The sequence below is a fragment of the Lacerta agilis genome, chromosome 1 (genome assembly GCF_009819535.1).
Source record: "Lacerta agilis isolate rLacAgi1 chromosome 1, rLacAgi1.pri, whole genome shotgun sequence".
NCBI lineage: Eukaryota > Metazoa > Chordata > Lepidosauria > Squamata > Lacertidae > Lacerta > Lacerta agilis.
In genome coordinates, this window is record NC_046312.1 from 48523967 (window position 1) to 48542203 (window position 18237).

The following is an 18237-nucleotide window of genomic DNA, read 5'->3' on the forward strand; positions in this document are numbered from 1 at the left end:
AATATGATGAATTCTGAACTCTAGAACAGCTATGAATTGTCTTGCCAGAGTGGTGCATGCTCTAGTTATCTCCCGCTTGGACTACTGCAATGCGCTCTATGTGGGGCTACCTTTGAAGGTGACCTGGAAACTGCAATTAATCCAGAATGCGGCAGCTAGACTGGTGACTGGGAGTGGCCGCCGGGACCACATAACACCGGTCCTGAGAGATCTGCATTGGCTCCCAGTACGTTTCCGAGCACAATTCAAAGTGTTGGTGTTGACCTTTAAAGCCCTAAACGGCCTCGGTCCTGTATACCTGAAGGAGCGTCTCCACCCCCATCATTCAGCCCGGACACTGAGGTCCAGCACCGAGGGCCTTCTGGCGGTTCCCTCACCGCGAGAAGCAAAGCTACAGGGAACCAGACAGAGGGCCTTTTCGGTAATGGCGCCTGCCCTGTGGAACGCCCTCCCATCAGGAGTTAGAGAGATAAACAACTACCTGTAATTTAGAAAATACCTGAAGGCAGCCCTGTTTAGGGAAGTTTTTAATTTGTGACTCTGTATTGTATTTTGGTATTTGTTGGAGGCCGCCCAGAGTGGCTGGGGAGAGGGGTATAAATAATAAATTATTATTATTATTTTTAGGAGTAAGTGCTGACTTCCTTGTAAGGAATGTATTTATAAACAGCAACATACAAAAGCAGTTTGGCTTCTCTGTTTGCTTTGAGCCTTGTAATTCAAAATACTTTAGGACTATTAGAGCAGGGAGGAGCTGAAGGTAATTGCATCAGTCGGAGAAGGCACATACAAGCCACTCAGCCTCATCTCACAAACCGGCAGTGGCATACTGATACAGTGAGACAGTTTGAGACAAAGTATCCAAACAATTAACCCCTGTGTTGCAAACTGGAATCAACGACAATACAGGCAACATGATGACCAGTAGCACTACAATTCTGATTGCATTTTATACATGACATAGTACAACATAAACAAATATATAGACTTATAAGGTTCTCTTGTGAATCTAAAGCCAAATAAACACAGGTCTGTGAATCTCAGAAGGTCTGTTGAAGCAATGTGAGTCTTTGAATGAAACAATATAATAGATGCTATCCGGTAGGTCAAGCTGTAAAGCTTTATATTTGCGTTCTATGGTGCTGAGGTAGTAAGCCAACAACAACGTAGACAGTGATCCCGCATAATTTGACTGTTTCGCAGGAATCTTCTTCAGCACAACTACAAAAGAATTATTAAAACGATGACCTGCATATGCATGAAAACTACATAAACTCAACACATTACATCACATTGCTTCTATACTATGTCATGTATAAAATGCAAAAAGAATTGTAGTGCTACTGGTCACTGTGTTGCCTGTATTGTCGTTGATCTTGAGACACAAAGCAGAAGCACATAATTTATTCCATGATTCTTGTCTGCATTGAGAGGTGCACTGGGAGTAATGGGAGCACCCAGAATGTACCATAGGCAAGTGCAACGCAAAGAGAATAGGTTGGTTTCCAAAATTGACAAGGAATTTGGGGAAGCAATAGCCCCTTCATTTTATTACATAGTTGTGCATATAGGAGAAGATAAAGTGGGTCTCAGATCTTATTGAAAAGTAGATTCACATGGTTGTCCTCTGAGGTGCCATTTGACAGAGGGGTGGGGGTGCACTTGCCTACAGGAAACTAGAGGTGGAAGTTCCCAGGGGAAGTGACCGCCTTCACTCTTTGGTTCATTTTAGTCCATAACCACTCTGTTGATTCCTAATCAGGATTATATGGGAGGCAATGAAGCTTTGGCTTTTCCTTCCTTCATGAATACCTGATTTCTCTAATTCCATCAAATTCTTCATAAATAGATGTTGCTTTTTCAGTGGTTGAAACTATATAATCATTCACTAAGCAAGTATTATTGCAATCAATTTTCCCCCCAAAATTGCTGCTTCTCTAAATTCCTTTAGCCTGTTTCCCAAACTGGACTGTGTATCCTTCACAACGCTGTAGAGGGTGTTGTTGTGTTGGTATTTTATTTAATTAAACAGCAGATTCTGCCTGTTCCTACTTGATGCTTGAAGGAGTTTTGGTACACTTTATAACTAAAAAGGCAGTACAGCAGTAGGCATAATTGCTGAGTACAGGAACTAGGCTAAGGGGTGGGGTTAGCTGTATTGTAAGTCTAGTAGTACATAGGAACAGCAAAGTTTTCGAAACTCTCTTAATGGCATTGGAGTCTGAACTAAGGAGCATACCTGTCATGGCACTGAAAAGTTGCTGCTCTTGTACAGCTTTCGGAGAAAGACATGAGCATGTTGGAGGAGCGAATAAAGCGGTCTGCTAAGAGACCAAATGCCACTTCAGCAAAGCAGGTGGAAGAGAAACCACAGAGGACTCAGAATGCCAGTGCCAATGCTAACATGCTGAGGAAAGGACCGGCTGAAGACATGTCTTCCAAACTCAAGTACGTAAAGTGGGGAAATGCAGTGTTTGCCTGACATTTCCACAGTCTGTGCAAAAAGCATACCTTGCTGTTGCCTCGTGTTTTTGTCTTTTGTTTTAATCATCAATGTCTGCATGTGTCGCAAACTGCAAAAAATGCTGCAAATCAAAATGTTTGAACCTTACTTCATTTGTTTTGTCGTGTCTTGAATGCTTTCTAAATGGTATTGTGCCTTTTTTCACTGCTTCTCCATGGACAGAATTATGTATCGCACTTATAGGATGTAAGTACTGACCACTAAATCCTTGGTAGCAGGGCTCTTATAGCTTTGTCTTACCTTTCCCGTGCCCTAATCCTAAATATACCCGAGAATAAGTCCCATTGATTTCAATGCAACAATTCATATTAAGTGTTGTGTTTGGGAAGCCTGGCTTCAATTCCCATCTTTGCTGTGAAAATCATTGAGTGGTGTCAGGCAGGTTGCTGTCTCTTGGCTATGTTTTTGTTTTTTAAAATAATACTGATAATAGTGGCTTACCTCTCAGCTGTAAAAGAGCTAAACTTTGCAATTTTCAGGAATCTGACTAGTGTTAGTGTCAGCTGGATACATTGTAAGACCAAATTGCTTTAACCCTTCCAGTCTTGAGTCACTGGTAGAAGATTTGAGATACCTGGAGCCTGATCAGCATCAAATGTAATGCAGCAGCTATTATTTGGGAAGATCATACAAGGAAATTAAAAGTAAAATCTAAGCTTAAAAGCACTTCTGGAAATGGAACACTTCTTGTTCCTCATGCCATGTGTTTTTTTTTCTATTCTAAAATGCCCTTTTGTGTAGACAGGCTCTAGCAAAATAGGCATAATGGGGAGTTGAATTTGGAGAGTGCAAAACTCATTCTAGGGCATTTTGTGCTCGCTGGGCTGCATTTACAGTATTGTCTTTCCCTTATATGGGAAGAGAGCCGAATAATGAACCTACCAGGATTGTTTTACTGTCACATTTAGTTTAGCATTGTGCAGTAGTGCATGTCTTTGCTGCTGCCCGCGCTGCAAAGCCTATAGGTGTTGAGGGGAAGCCAGCAGCACATTATCAAGAAGTTCTGGATTCCCAGCACCTACAGTAATTGCTGATGGGGCTGAATAGATTTCCTTAACTATGTTGATATGAAAGCTTAGAAACTAGTGATAGATGCTAGCATGGATTGTTGCATCCGCCATAATAATCAGGTCCACAAATGTTAGCTTGGCTTAATAGCCAACCATTACTTGTGATCACTATGAACTTTTCCCCAAATCCTGCAAAAGCCCAGAGAGAAAGAGAAACATATTTTCTCTCTAGAGTCCTCTGTGAACTGCAAAAAACTTGGGGAAAGGATGGGTAATTGATTTGGCTGTGCCTCTTGCAAAATCCTATCAGGAAGGGAGAAAAGGCACCGTTCTCCAAGTTATATGCTACTCAGGGAGAACTTGAAAAGGTTTGTGTGCGCTGGGGGTGTGTGATGGAGGGGCAGTCACCACGGGTGACATGATGGGTAGGTTTGTGGAACGCTGATAATTAAAAATGCTTTTCTTGGTTTCTATAGCCAAGCCCGTAACATGAGTGGCCACTCGGAGACGACGCATGCAGTTCCACGGGAGTTTCAACTGGATCTAGATGAGATAGAAAATGACAATGGCACAGTGCGATGTGAAATGCCAGCACTTGTCCAGCACAAGCTGGATGATATATTTGAACCAGTTTTGATCCCTGAACCCAAGTGAGTGAAGATCAAGGGCTGTTAATGAGGCAACTCTCTCTCTCTCTCTCTCTCTCTCTCTCTCTCTCTCTCTCTCTCTCTGTGTGTGTGTGTGGTTTAGGTATATCAATCTCCTAGATGAAGCCAAGTTCCCTTATATAAAGGAAGCTTCAGGGAGAAGCTTTAAAATGTGGAAACTATGTGTCAAACCAGGAAGGCTTTCAAACTGCACTTTATATAGCTGCTTATTCTTTCAAATATCATCTCCCTTCCCCAAATATTTTTATTAGCCACATGTACAATGGCTAATATCTTCATTCACATTCATACTAAATTCTTACCAGAAGTATGTTCAGAATGGTGTGCATTAAACATGGTATTGCTGTGCAGCTATGAAACTTAGATGTAGCTACACTGGACATCCTGAGAATGGTATGGTTCCCATTGAGGTCACAGAGCATATTTTTTCTTTTTTATAGGCTAAGGCAAAGGTTGGAGGTTGGGTTGGGGTATGGAATCTTAAAGCTTATTGTGGACAGTACTATCTCCTGTTCATAGCCTTTGCCAAAATGTTCAAATTCTTTGAAAGCCTGGATTTTGGAAGCAGAATTATGATGGAAAGGGTCAGATATATTAACATTTTATCTGCATAAAAGCCTTTGTGGTTTACTTTGCCAGTTGTACACAGCCATTGTTGTTATGTGACAATACCCTCTGGTACAGAGTACCATCGCCCTTCTTTTTGCTGCCTACAGCAACCTTTTTCTGCTGGCACCCATAACATTTCTGTCAGTGTTTTGAAAAAATAAAATGGTTCTGACCTCCTTTGCCTCCCTTTGCCTGGTTCTCGGACCCTAGTCGGCACAAAGAGTCCTTGAAAAAGAGTACTTTGCAGAATGCTGCTTTTATTACAAAAACAAAAACTTCTCCAACCACGACCAACAGCTTTACACATCAAACACAACCAGCTTTCTACCATCCAACCAACCAACCCAACCACCACAAACACCCAAACAGATCATGGTGTGTGTGTGTAACACACACACACACACACAAGCATATTTGGGTGAAAGGTTGCCGATATAGGCCACTGACTCATGCTGACTCAGTTCCTTTTGTATTAAAGAAACAGAGGCTAATTCTTAAGCCGTGACAATTTCTTTATCAAGATATGAGTACTGGCACCTTTTCTTAACCCCCCCCCCACTCTACACAGCCCTTGATAAGAGAGATCCAAACATAACTTTGGGGACAACATACTGAGTGGGGGGGGGGTTGCCCCCATTAAGGTGGCTTTTGTGCAATATTTCAGACATTAATCAACTTGCTCCATCCGCTTTAAAGAAAATGGGGTGCTTTTAATCTAAACTGCCTGGAGATGACATATTGCTTCTAATCTTTTAACCCAGGGGCCTAAGTGACTTACTGAATCTGCTGCCCTTTAAGCTATAACACTCTTTCTCCACCCAGGATCCGTGCCGTCTCTCCACACTTTGATGATATGCACAGTAACACAGCTTCCACCATCAACTTTGTCATCTCCCAGGTAGCCAGTGGTGATATCAATACTAGTATCCAAGCTCTAGCACAGGTGAGTGAAGGTTGGCAGCTGCATAACACTGATGGGGTCAGCAAGTAACATGCGAGAATGATGAGTTGCACATTTGGTGGAGCTGAGTGTTGGTGACACAAGTGCCACTCAGAACCTCCCTGGTGACAAAGCCAAGTGCACAGGGGCCATCTGACTCGCTGTTCTTGACGAGAAAGAAAAGAGGGTGTTAGTGCAAAATGTCCTTTTCCATCTCCCAGGTGGATGCCTGATGCTTGCTTCAGCAGCACATATACTAAAAATCTCACTACCATAACATAGGCTGGTTTAAGCTGATGGGGCCTTGTTGCCTGTTGATGAGACACAGGCAAGATTGGGCAGCCTCATTGCTTGCCTTGCTATGTGTTGCAGTAATGGAGCAGATTTCATGCATGAGAATGAAACACCAGAAAATGTTATAGAATCATTGATAGGCTCTTAATTAAGCTTTAGGTAATTAAACTATGGTCTGGTGTACTTGGGTTGTAAAAGTGGGTTTTCTTAGGACATAAACTGTATGTCTGTTGGTACAGTAGATAACAGGAAACTATATAGAACAATTTCTAGAGTTACAGGTGGGTAGCCGTGCTGGTCTGCCATAGTCGAAACAAAATAGAAAATTCTTTCCAGTAGCACCTTAGAGACCAACTGAGTTTGTTCTTGGTATGAGCTTTCGTGTGCATGCACACGAAAGCTCATACCAAGAACAAACTCAGTTGGTCTCTAAGGTGCTACTGGAAAGAATTTTCTATTTAATTTCTAGAGTGAAAATCATGTTAGTTTATTGCAGCAAAACCAGAGATTTATGACAGTTTATATATTTGTTATACTAAATTATTAGTCTTTAAGGGGCCATAAGACTTCATTTTTCATGCTATTTATGGAAATGATACCATTATTTAAAACTCACTACTATTTTTTGGGGGGGAAACCAACTGTTGCGTTTGTCTGCAGATTGATGAGGTTTTGCGACAAGAGGACAAAGCAGAAGCTATGTCAGGCCACATTGACCAGTTTCTAATAGCTACCTTCATGCAGCTGCGACTCATTTACAACACGCACATGGCCGATGAGAAACTAGACAAGGATGAGATAGTCAAGTTGTACAGTTGCATCATTGGAAACATGATTTCGGTAAGGCTTTTGATCTGGGACAACATGGAGGAAGTTTCAGCCAGTAGAACCAATTAATAGTGTCTTTAGTTTTTGTTGCGCTATACAATTGCCTTTTAAAGTACTGTAACACTTCTGTGCTGCAAACTATTTTGGTATCTAGGTAGTTTACAGCCTTGATCCACTCTGGAGGGACTCCTTTACCTGCAAGTTTCATCCTGCTTTGTGGAAAAGGAAAAAAGTTGTAGACGTTAAAAAAAATTCCATCATAGACAATAGAGCTGGGGACCTCTTTGGATTTAACCGGAAAGACACAAGAGCAGTTTTGAAGCATATATGGTTTCATACAGATACAGATTAAAAGCAAATCCTATACTGGTGCTTATCCCTAACTTTTATCAGTATTTTTATCGTTATTGGCATTAAAAAGCTTCAGTGACATGTATGAATATAGCTATTTGCTTCCCTCAAATCAGTAAAAATGTAGGTTTTTCTCTTGTAACTTCTAGGTAGCAGCAAGAAATGGAGTTTTGGGGTGCTAATCTAGACTGTAGTGTTTTATCCTGAATATATCCTGGTATCTAACACTTGAATTCCATTGGCAGTTGTTCCAGATTGAAAGCTTGGCCCGGGAGGCCTCTGCAGGAGTGCTGAAGGACTTGATGCATGGCCTCATTACCTTAATGCTGGATTCGAGAGTTGACGATCTAGAGGAAGACCAGCAGATTATCAAATCAGTCAACCTCTTGGTGGTAAAAGTTCTGGAGAAATCTGATCAAACAAACATATTGAGGTAAATAGATTTTTGCCTAAGGGCAAACATCTAACAAATCCCTCATCACTGTAGCCTTTTACCACAAGACTTAACATGTGCTACAATTTGAACACCTGCTTGATGAGATATTATTGGTCTTCCTTGTTATAGTTTATTACTGCATTGTCAGATCTTTCTGCAGTTGCTGATCAAGTTACACTAAACCCAGCCAGTCATTTAACCTTGACGTTTGTTCAAATCTCTGTACTCTATGGGTACAAATCTGAGATCTGATCCAGACTTATCTCTAAAAATGCTGAATGATCTCATTCTCTTTATCAGTATTTTGAATAATTTGAGCAGTCTGGACCTCTGTTTAAACTCTTTTAATTTTGATGCTCCAGCAAGTTTTGTTGTATTTTTATTGGATTCTCTCCCCACTCCCTTTCATGGTTTTATTTTTTTTTCTTTGTATTTCAGTAGGTTTTTTAAAACCTATTTATTGTAAGCCACCCAGAAAGCTTGATGTTTTAGAACAGCATGCAAATAAAAATAAAAATAAAAATACATTAAATTATAAAATAATAATGAAAATGTTGATATTGTGCAAGAAATTGCATAGCACTGTGTTAAGAAGCTGAATTTGTGTTGTCCCATGTATTTCTGGAGAAACTTGTGGAGTTTGTATAGTTAATGCTGCTGCATTTTTTCATCCTAGTGCCCTGCTTGTTCTTCTCCAGGACTGTCTATTAACAACAGCAAGCTCTCCCAAGTTCTCAGAACTAGTAATGAAGGTGTGTATTGTTCTTGTTCTGTTTTTTTATTTCAATTTCCTATTGCATAGTGATTGTGTATTAGCAGACTCTCTCATTACATCTAATATTGGTCCTTCTACAAAAAAGTGTGGTTATTGGCTGTACTGGAAATGACTCTAGCATGAATGTACAACTTAATATTGCCTGATTTGCAAATCACATTAAACCTCAGTTTAAAACAAACTATAATTTGATGTGAATGCGGAGCATGTTTGTTTGTGCTGTTGAAAACTTCTTGCTTCTTTTCTGCACAGCTTATGCTCTTGCCATGCTTTTGGGGAACCAAGCCAGAATCTGACTTGTTGTGGCCCCTGGGCTTGTGGCTTGTCTCTCTCCAGCCAAACAAGAGTACTAACCAAGGTTTGTTCTTTCCTTAATGCCAGTGATTTGTTTGGGAGAAAACAAACTCAAGCTCAGACATCACAACATGTCAGGTTCCTGCATTTACCTAGACATGTGAGTGCTCAAAAGCATGAATGGGGATATCTTCATGGCCATTGTGCCCTCCCCCCACTCCCCAACCTTCCCTGCATTGTGTAGGAAGCCTGCAGGGGGCCTCTGCTCACAATTGTAGGATGAATGAGTCTACTCCTATTCAAGCAAATGCAAGTAGAAGCCCCCTACAAACTTCCCCACACAATGCATGGAAGTCTGGGGACTGAGTGGGTGGTTGCAACATTTACAAAGACATTGCAAGCAGGACTTGGGGCATTCTTGTGTTTGGGCAGGCACTTGGACAAGCCCATTGTGAAGAAATAATCCATATGTTACATCATTTAAAGCTCAAAGAACCAAGTTCAGAGATGACATTCTTAGATTACTGTGAGGACTTGCTTTGTCTTAATGTTTATAAAAGAAACCACCTACCTTTCCCCCCTACCCCACAGTGTTTATGGAGAATGGTAAGACTTCTCCCTGAAACTATCAACACTATCAATCTGGACCGAATCATGTTGGACATCCACATCTTTATGAAGGTCTTTCCAAAAGAGAAACTAAAGCAGTGCAAAAGTGAATTCCCAATTCGGACGCTGAAGACTTTGATTCACACCTTGTGCAAGCTGAAGGGACCCAAGGTGAGAGCAAACTGCTTCACCCCAAGGTGCTTATAATCTCTGGAATAACAAAAGGTTTCTTAAGTAAAAGGTATCACACTTCTTCCTAGCTTTTGGATCATCTAACCATGATAGATAACAAGAATGAGTCGGAGTTAGAGGCCCACCTGTGCAAAATGATGAAACACTCCTTGGACCAAACTGGAAGCAAGTCTGACAAAGGCACAGAAAAAGGAGCTTCTCGCACAGTATGTATTCCATATTTTTTAAAAATTGTTAATCATGACACCCAGGTGTGAAGCTGGTCAGTTTGCTGAGCACAGAACTGGAATCTTTTCTGAAATGTGTCATGCTTTTACCTCAGACCATTCAGAAGACTGATTAAGCCCTTCAAGTATCTCTGTTCATTTTTAAAGGAAGGAGAATGCAGCATGATCTGCCTGTCTTGCCTTCCTCTTCCCCTTGATCATGTGTAGCCAACAGAAGAGAAAGCTGTATGAAGAGGGAGTGGCTTGCTTCTTGACAGAAACTTTGTCTCCTCTAGAACAGTAACATTGAAATTCAAATCCATACAAACTTGGTGCAGCACAACTGCTAGCAAGTACTAATGTTAAAATGCACATTTTTAATTTAACATTGTTGCATCTTGTGCCTCTTTAATTACAAGGTTAACGTCTTATTCTTACTGGTGTGTGTTAATGCCCATTGGCCTCCTATTATCTCAGCTGGTTCCTAGGACGCCCCCCCCCCCCAGGTTAAAAATGTCTATGTTCTGTCCAGAGGTTCATCTGAAACAGAACGTGGAAACAGTGATTCTCCCCATCCCGTGTGTGTGTGTGTGTGTGTGTGGATTTATCATAGGTTGTAGAGCTTCAGAACAGGATAGCTAAGAGGTGGAAGAGTGCACATCTGTTTCTTCACCACAGTACATCTTTAATCCTGCTTGGGGTTGGATTCTCACACAAACCTACAACTGACCATAAACCTGTATCATTGCATGGTGGTTGATGCAAGTTCTTCCCAGTCCAGTAATCCTGTGCCTCCAGGTCACCTAGTGCATTCATGGTTTACCAGGGCTTGACTTATACTGCAAGACCTGGTACAGTTCTTGACTATTGAGCACCATGTCATTGCATAGACTTACTACTTGTTGGTGTTGATGGAGATTCCTAATTGTGCAAAATGTATGGAATCTGTAGCTGACCCCTTCTATAGTATGTGAATAAACAACTCTTACTCTAATAGAAATAGCAACCCACACCTACTGGTTCAATCAGGACAACTTATCTGCCCTTTATTATATTTATAGAAATGCTTCAACTGTCTATACTGTCACCCCTCTATTTTGGTAATATGTTTCAATTTCTTTTTATAGGATGAAAAGACACCAAAGGCCAAAGTGAATGATATTTTAGCAGAGATATTTAAGAAAATTGGGTCTAAAGAAAACACTAAAGAGGTGAGGGCTTTATTACCATGGTGGGAGGTGAGAAATTAGGAACATTGGTACTTATCATGAAATCCTGGTGGAGTGTTGTGTGTAACGAGATTGGGCTTCACTCCTTCTGTTGGATCAAGAGGCAAGAAAAAGTTAAGCGGTTCCTTCTGGAGGGCGAAAAACCTCTGGTGGCTTAAACATAATTTATTAGAAGTTAGAGAAGGAGGGACCCAGAGGGCTCATTTGGGAGTGTTGTCCATCATGAAGTAAAGAATATAGTGAATCGGCTTGGATTTGATTCATGAGTCTTAATGAAAACCAGCTATTGGTTGATTAGCAAAGAAGAGTGGATCCTAGATGCACTCTGCACTCCAGCAGGAGGTAATCTTCATGGTAAGTACCAGTCCTCCTTTGTCTGTTGGAGTCGGAGCCTTTCCAGATTGGGATATTTTTTTAAAAGCACTTTGATCACCTGGATGGTCTAAATCACTGTTCTCTCATGGACAGAGCACTTTCTTTAGCGTTCCAGTGGTACTGTACACAGAGATTGGGACAATTTAATGAGAGGGATGCTAAGGTGGCAGCTGTTGCGTTGGAAAGTGCTATGGTGCATAGTGCCACAGGGTTACATTGTGCCTTGCATGTCAGTGAGATGTATGCTGGCTGATTCACCTGGCTAAGGTAAAGGTACATATGATTGTTTCCTCATCTGGATGGGTTAAAGGAGTCAAAATGCTCTGTTTCTGAAAAGCCAATGTGTGTTGTGTGAACGTCATTCTGTGGACTAATTCTAATTATTGTTGACAATGCTCTGGATGGTGGTAGATGTTAGGAGTGTATACCTGTAAAGAATTTATTGGTTTTTACAAAACAAAGAACAACATAACACATATACCAACACAAACCCAAACACAAACCCAACAATCAAACCATAATAAAACAAATACAAATACACCAAATTCTTTTTCTTGTTTACACAAAAAAAAACTTTTCTTGTTCGAATCATTACTAGGTGACTTCCCCCGTTTTCTCTCCTTTGGTTCCAATTCCAATTTTACTTTAATAACTTCTCATCTCTGAAATTAAATCATTTAAAAATCAAAACTAAACATACTTCTTAAAATCTTGTTTTTACTTCACAATAATCTATCACTCCTTAACTTAAGTCAAATCTATTCCAAATATAACTTCATGATAATTAATAATACAGCTTCATAACACAACATATTGCTTCTTATATCAAATCATGTCATACATCTTCTTTCACTTAGACTGCTGCTAATAAAAAAAAAAATTCAAATATCTCTTCTCTAGTTCAAAAACTTAAAATCTTAACACACCGGCTTCAGGGAACAATAATAAACCATCCTAATTTTATCCTTAATACATTTCACCCTATCCCTTTTCTAACCATTTTCTTTCGCCATTTCGGGGTCTCCCCCCAGACGTTCCTCCATCTTACACCAAAACCATTTTTCAGAATGTCCTCTTTTCTTATAAGTCCACAGTTCCAGACATAATCCACAACAGTCCTTACAGGGAGCATCAGGGTACACAGATCATCACCTTCCAGCATCTCCGGTTCAAAATTCCGTTCCTCTTCAAATTGTAAATATATAAATCTTTTCCCCATCATTCCTGGGCTCTCACCCCAGAAATTGGATATAAAAAATCTTCTCATCCTGGGTCTCCCACCCCAACAGGACTTTTCATCTTCTCGGAGTTGCAAAAGCATTATACTTTGTTCTTCAATAATTCCCCTCAGCTCTCTGCCAAGGTTTTCTTCCATTTTAACAATGTTCTGAATGGTCTTTCCTGTGGGATATAACTGTTCTGCAACATCCTGGTTCAGCAAAATTAATTTCTGGTTTAGCAATTCTAACTTCAAAAAAAATAATCCTTTGTTCGTGAGTCAGTCCAGAGTCTAAAACCAGCTTGAAAACGAAACCCAACATGGTAGAAGTGGGCATAGGGTATCAAGTTTCAGTATTTTCCATCTTAGTCACAGTACTTTTCCATCTCAGTCACAAGTCTCCGCAGCCATTTTCCCTGGAGTCAGGGCGAAAAGATTACATTCTGTCCACTTTAGAAAGAAATATTCCCACCAACTTAAGTCCCCCGGGAGGGGTCTAATCAGTCTCACTTGTCAAAATCGAAACATTGTATCCATCACTGCAACAGCAGTCGCCATCAAAGCAGTTACTTTCTTTCCACCAAAGGGAGAAAAACGGGCTTCCTTTCCGTCGTATCTCCCGGAGCGCCAAATGTCAAAGATAGATTCAATTGTTCACGTACTCACGGCCAACGGGCTTCTTTTATTTTCCTTCTGCCAGGTAGAACGATATCGCTCATCGCGAGCGGCGGCCGCCGCTTCGCCGGTCCGGTTGGGGCATGCCTCCACAGCCCGGCTCCGTGGTCCCTTCACCCCCACTTCCCCTTTACAGGGGGAACGGGGGAAGGGTTCGGAACCATAGCGGGCTCGCCGGAGAGCCCATGCCGCGGGACGCTCGACCCGCGGTTTAGCGGAGCCCTGCTTTGCAGTAGCGGGGCTCCTACCTCCGGGCCGGCCTGAGTCGCTTCGCTGCCGAAGCGACCCACGACCGCCCGCGATGGCGTCCTCGCCGGAAGTCATTAGGAGTGTATACCAACCACAAGTTTAGGTTCAGACCCTGATATGGCACTTGGGAAAACAGCTTGCCTCAGTCTGAGGTGCCGAGTCAGTCCAAAACCATTTCAGATTTCCTCGTCCAAGTTACTTATTGGGAAGTAACACACACACACACACACACACACACACCATTTGACAGATATGGATAAAATTTCCTGGCATATAAGCCCATCCAAAGCAAACAAATCCTGCCAAATTAAAAGCAGTTTGGCCATGGGCCTTTTGTAGTGGACACCTTCAAACTCGGTTGTGTTTATCAGTTTTGCAGCACACTGACCTTTAACCCTAAAGCTGGTGGTGATTTTGTAAACATGTAACTTTTGAATGACTGATGCTCTTCTTTCTGCAGGGTCTGGCAGAGCTTTATGAATATAAAAAGAAGTATTCTGATGCAGACATTGAGCCTTTCCTAAAAAACTCCTCACAGTTCTTCCAGAGCTATGTGGAACGAGGTCTCCGACTGATTGAAATGGAAAGGGAGGGCAAAGGGCGCATTCCTTCTACAGGTAACTCCCAGAGCACTGTGACAGCATGGACTAGAGGGAGCCAATGGCTGCCATCCTAATGCAGCTGTCAGGCTTTCTCCAAGTTAGTAATTGACTGCAGGGGGCTTCAGAAGTAATTTACCTGTTTCAACTGGTGGTATGAAAAACATTATAGGGCAATTGCACAATAGTCTCTCACCAAGCATATTTCTGTTGGCCTCAGGAGGTAATTGCATTTGACTTTCCCCCCTAAGAGCTGGTTCCTGGGCTACGTAGAATCAAAGAAAATTGTATCTCCCGATCCACAAGCTTCAGATCAGCAAGTCCCACCATCCCGTGCTACAATGCAAGTGGGGAAAGCAGCAGCACGAGTCATGGAGCACTTGCGCATTGCCTTTCCTAATTGCTTTGTAACGTATGTAAAGGCTTGTTCTCAGCCTTCCTATCCACAAAAACATTAGTAAAAGCAAGTAGTCTGCAAAGTCACAGCTGCTGTAAATCAACAATAAATGTTACTCCCTGCAGAAGTAGGCATATTAACGCAAAGATGTGTAAAAGACCTCTGAACCAATAAGGACCCATCCTGGCATCCGAACTACACTGGGGCCACCGCAGCATGGCTCATTTTCCTTCACCTCTTAAAAATCATCAGAAGCCTCAAACTGCTACATAGGAAGAACCCACATCTTGGTTCTTTCCCATAGCCAGCACTGCTCCCGTTTCAGGAAAGGCAGTGCTTGCAGGAGGAGGAGTCATGCGGTGGACTCATGGTCCAAGGCTTCTGAGGTTATCCCAGGAGCGCAGAAAGTGCAGCAGCTCCTACACCACATGGACCCTGAGAAACATCACAATCCTCAGTTGGTGTCTGCTTGGACTCATTTTTTGTGTTTGTGTTTGTTTTTTGTTTTTGTTTTTTCCATATTCCAGGGGTTTCTCCACAGATGGAGGTATCGTGTATCCCTACTCCCACCAATACAGTCCCTTCATCTATAGGAAATGCCAATGGGGAAGAGGTGGGGCCTTCCGTCTACTTGGAAAGGCTAAAAATCCTCAGGCAACGATGTGGCCTTGACAATGCAAAGGTATTCTCTCGATTTACGTATGCGGCAGTGTCTGTGTCTCAGCACCCTCTCTCTTTCTTGGTGAATCCTTTTTTCTCATGGCTTGTTAGCTCTTGGGGCAGAAGGCTTGACACATCTTTGCTTGCAGACTACTTGCTTTCGCTAGACTCCTTGGGGCAGCCAGTTGGGACAGGAAGCTACTTCAGGCGCTGCACAGAACTGAGGAAAGGCAAAGCACAAGTGATATCACTTGAGCTGCTGTTTTCCCTGTAACATAGGAGGGGCTTGCTGATCTTGCCTGTCATGAAACCATTGAGCCTCTTGGGTGATGGATTCTGAAGTTCATTGATCTCTCAACCAATGATACACATTTTTCTTTGTATGTAGTACTTGAACTTTCTGATAGGGGAAGGCCTAATGTATTTTTGCCTCCAAAGCTCTACACATCAGGCTTTTGCACTACTGCTTATTGTTCTATGAGTGTGTGTAGGCTTGGCATACTATCATATCAGCATAGATGGGCAAGCCTGTGTATAGACTGCACTTGAAAAGAATGGTTTTGTGGCAATAAAATATTTTATTTGCAAAAAAAATGTGTAAAGGTTACAGAATTAATCAGTGCGTATTGAGCTGTGACAACAGATAAAATTGTAAAGAAACATACTGTTTATATGGGGCAGAGATGCTAGTACATTAATACCTGATGAATCACTGGAGAAACTGATCCAGGACTGCAGCTAGATAAACTTTGGAACAGTGTTTAGTGGTTCCTTAGATGTGTGAACCATCTAGAAGCTCCAGTTGAGCACTTTTTTGGATCGGGAAGGGCAGGGTAGAAATAAATTATTCTTATTCTTATTATTCTTATTATTATTAATGAGTGTGGGGAAAATGGAAGCTATCAAGTTGTGACCTGATTTTTCACACTGTCTTTGAATTGTTAAGATGCTTTTGGTTCAGTCACAAAGGTATTGTTAGACATTTGCTTCTACAAAGACTGGCTCCCTCTCAGAATGGAATAGCATCAAAGCTTCAGCTTTGTGTCTGATGTGGACTCAAACAAATGTCATGTGTTAATTTATTATGCATCAAGCGTGCTTGAGCAAATTTCTTTCCAGCTGACAGATGCTGTATGTGGTGAAAACGCAATTGGTGGAGGAGCAAGCCAAGATGCTGGATCGTTCACTTTAGCAATCCCATAATCAGGATTGCACTATAAGCACAGGAGTATGAATCCACTCATTATTCTAAACTCGTAAAAGGATCAGCACACCACCTTTTTTGGAATGATTTCCAAATAGTAAGCAGAACAGAAAATGCTCTGGTATTGATAATTTTTGCTTTAGAACAAGTGTTTTGAGCCTTGTTTCTGTCCACAGCAGGAAGACAGAGCACCCCTGACCTCCCAGCTGTCCAAGCCATCAGTCCCTACAGTTGCATCCTCCACAGATATGCTCCACAGTAAGCTTTCACAGCTCCGTGAGTCACGGGAACAATACCAGCACATCGATCTGGACTCCAATCAGACCCACTCTTCTGGCATTGGAACCACCACTTCCTCCTCTGCAGCATCCAATATTGATGACTTGAAAAAAAGACTGGAGAGAATAAAAAGCAGCCGCAAGTGAAATTGCATCAGGCTGTTGAAGAGCTGTCCATCTTTAGTTTACTAAACTAGAAGTCTTCATAGTTAAGTGGCCTCATGTAGGCCTTCTGTATACAAACTGGTTTATGTGTATAATACAGCAGATCTTGGAGGAGGATCCAAGTCATTGTGGCACAAGTCTTTGTACATACTTTGCTTCTCTGTGAGCATTTATTGACCGTAGAAGACTGTCTGTATTAGTTTTAGTGTACAGAGCTGTAAACAACCATTCTCTTCAATCCAGTTTCTCATAACTTTATTTGTAAAGTTGTCTTCTCTTTCTTAGCTCTTAACTCTTAGAAGCTCTTTAGTGGTCTTACTTTTATTTTTAACAACTTCTTCTCCATATAATCCTTGAACAGTTTCTGTACGGACGCATGGCATGAATTAACTAAGTGTCTTTTTGTAAATAAAGTTTGCATTAACGCTCTCTGGGAGCAGCAGTGGCTGTTGGTGAGAAATGTCCATCCATGTTCTTAGTTACAAGTGACTCAGCATTTCTAGTTGTCCGTGAGCTGCTGTGTAAACCTTAACAGCAGATTAACTTTCATGGAGAAGCTGAGACGCAAGCATGTTTCAGGTTGAAGAAATCTTTGATTTCTATTGAGAGCACTGTTAGTCTTACCATGGCTTCCAGAATAGCGTGGGGCAGAGGCAGAACATTTCACCCACTAAAAAACCACTTTCCAAGTCCTCTGTATTTTAATCTAGTTAGCTTACAAAGTGCTAGAATGCTCAGGTTCCTTTTAAGGATTTAGTTTCATGCCTTTTGAGAACTGATTTTTTGACATGGTAAATGATCAGTACCCTACACTGAAGACATGTTGGCCTTTCCTCATATGTCAGTTGCTATACTTGCTGGAGCCCAGAATATTTCAATGTGCTAATTTGCTCTTAGATATATTTTTAGCTCTGCTGTCAGCCTGAAAGTTTTGTAGTAAATGTATGATCAGTGATTGCTGCTAGTGGTTGAGAACATAGTCTTGGGGACACTGTTTCCAAAATACATGTGTTCTCAGAAGGTGAATTATACTGTGGCAGTTGAAGGTCACATTGATGTGGTTGTGGGGAATTGTTCTGGAGGACTTGCTGCTTTTATGTATGGGTTATGCATTTGTGTGCCTCTTACAATCTGAGACTCAGAACTGCTATAGCACACAGTTGTTGGAGTAATTTCTAGGGTAATCTTCCCTCCTCTGCCCCTGCCTTGGATATTTTGACATAAGTGGCATTGCACCTGCTTTAACATGCTCCCAGAAATACTAGCTCTTTCCTGCGGCTGACAGTGATTTAATTTCATTTGCATTTCTTCGTGCTTGTTAGACGTTGATTAAATAGCATTTACTATACACCATAGTTTAGTGTTGCATCAAATCAAATTGGTTGTCTTTATAAACTTTGCTGGTCCATTGTGTACACATTATGATGTGTATGCTGATTTGGAAGCGATGC

General features: G+C 41.5%; 1 protein-coding gene and 1 non-coding gene across 7 annotated transcripts in view; both read left to right on the forward strand.

Annotated features, from left to right (window-relative positions):
* Positions 1-17215, forward strand: part of CKAP5 (cytoskeleton associated protein 5) — a 58661-nt gene extending 41446 nt beyond the window's left edge. For 3 of the 6 annotated variants that reach the window (XM_033148702.1, XM_033148693.1, XM_033148726.1), the window contains 12 exons: positions 2276-2448; positions 4011-4184; positions 5634-5754; positions 6706-6885; positions 7470-7657; positions 8337-8412; positions 9321-9509; positions 9599-9736; positions 10864-10947; positions 13944-14100; positions 15007-15161; positions 16520-16768. In XM_033148702.1, the coding sequence (XP_033004593.1) occupies positions 2276-2448; positions 4011-4184; positions 5634-5754; positions 6706-6885; positions 7470-7657; positions 8337-8412; positions 9321-9509; positions 9599-9736; positions 10864-10947; positions 13944-14100; positions 15007-15161; positions 16520-16768 (1884 nt within the window). Of the gene's footprint in view, positions 1-2275; positions 2449-4010; positions 4185-5633; positions 5755-6705; positions 6886-7469; positions 7658-8336; positions 8413-9320; positions 9510-9598; positions 9737-10863; positions 10948-13943; positions 14101-15006; positions 15162-16519 lie in introns of all 6 variants that reach the window. The other 3 variants (XM_033148708.1, XM_033148717.1, XM_033148735.1) reach the window with 3 other exon arrangements.
* LOC117061830 lies at positions 5805-5914 on the forward strand. Its single transcript, XR_004428157.1, has one exon. It is a non-coding gene; the product is annotated as a small nucleolar RNA SNORD67 (small nucleolar RNA).
* Positions 17216-18237: the final 1022 nt, after the last annotated feature.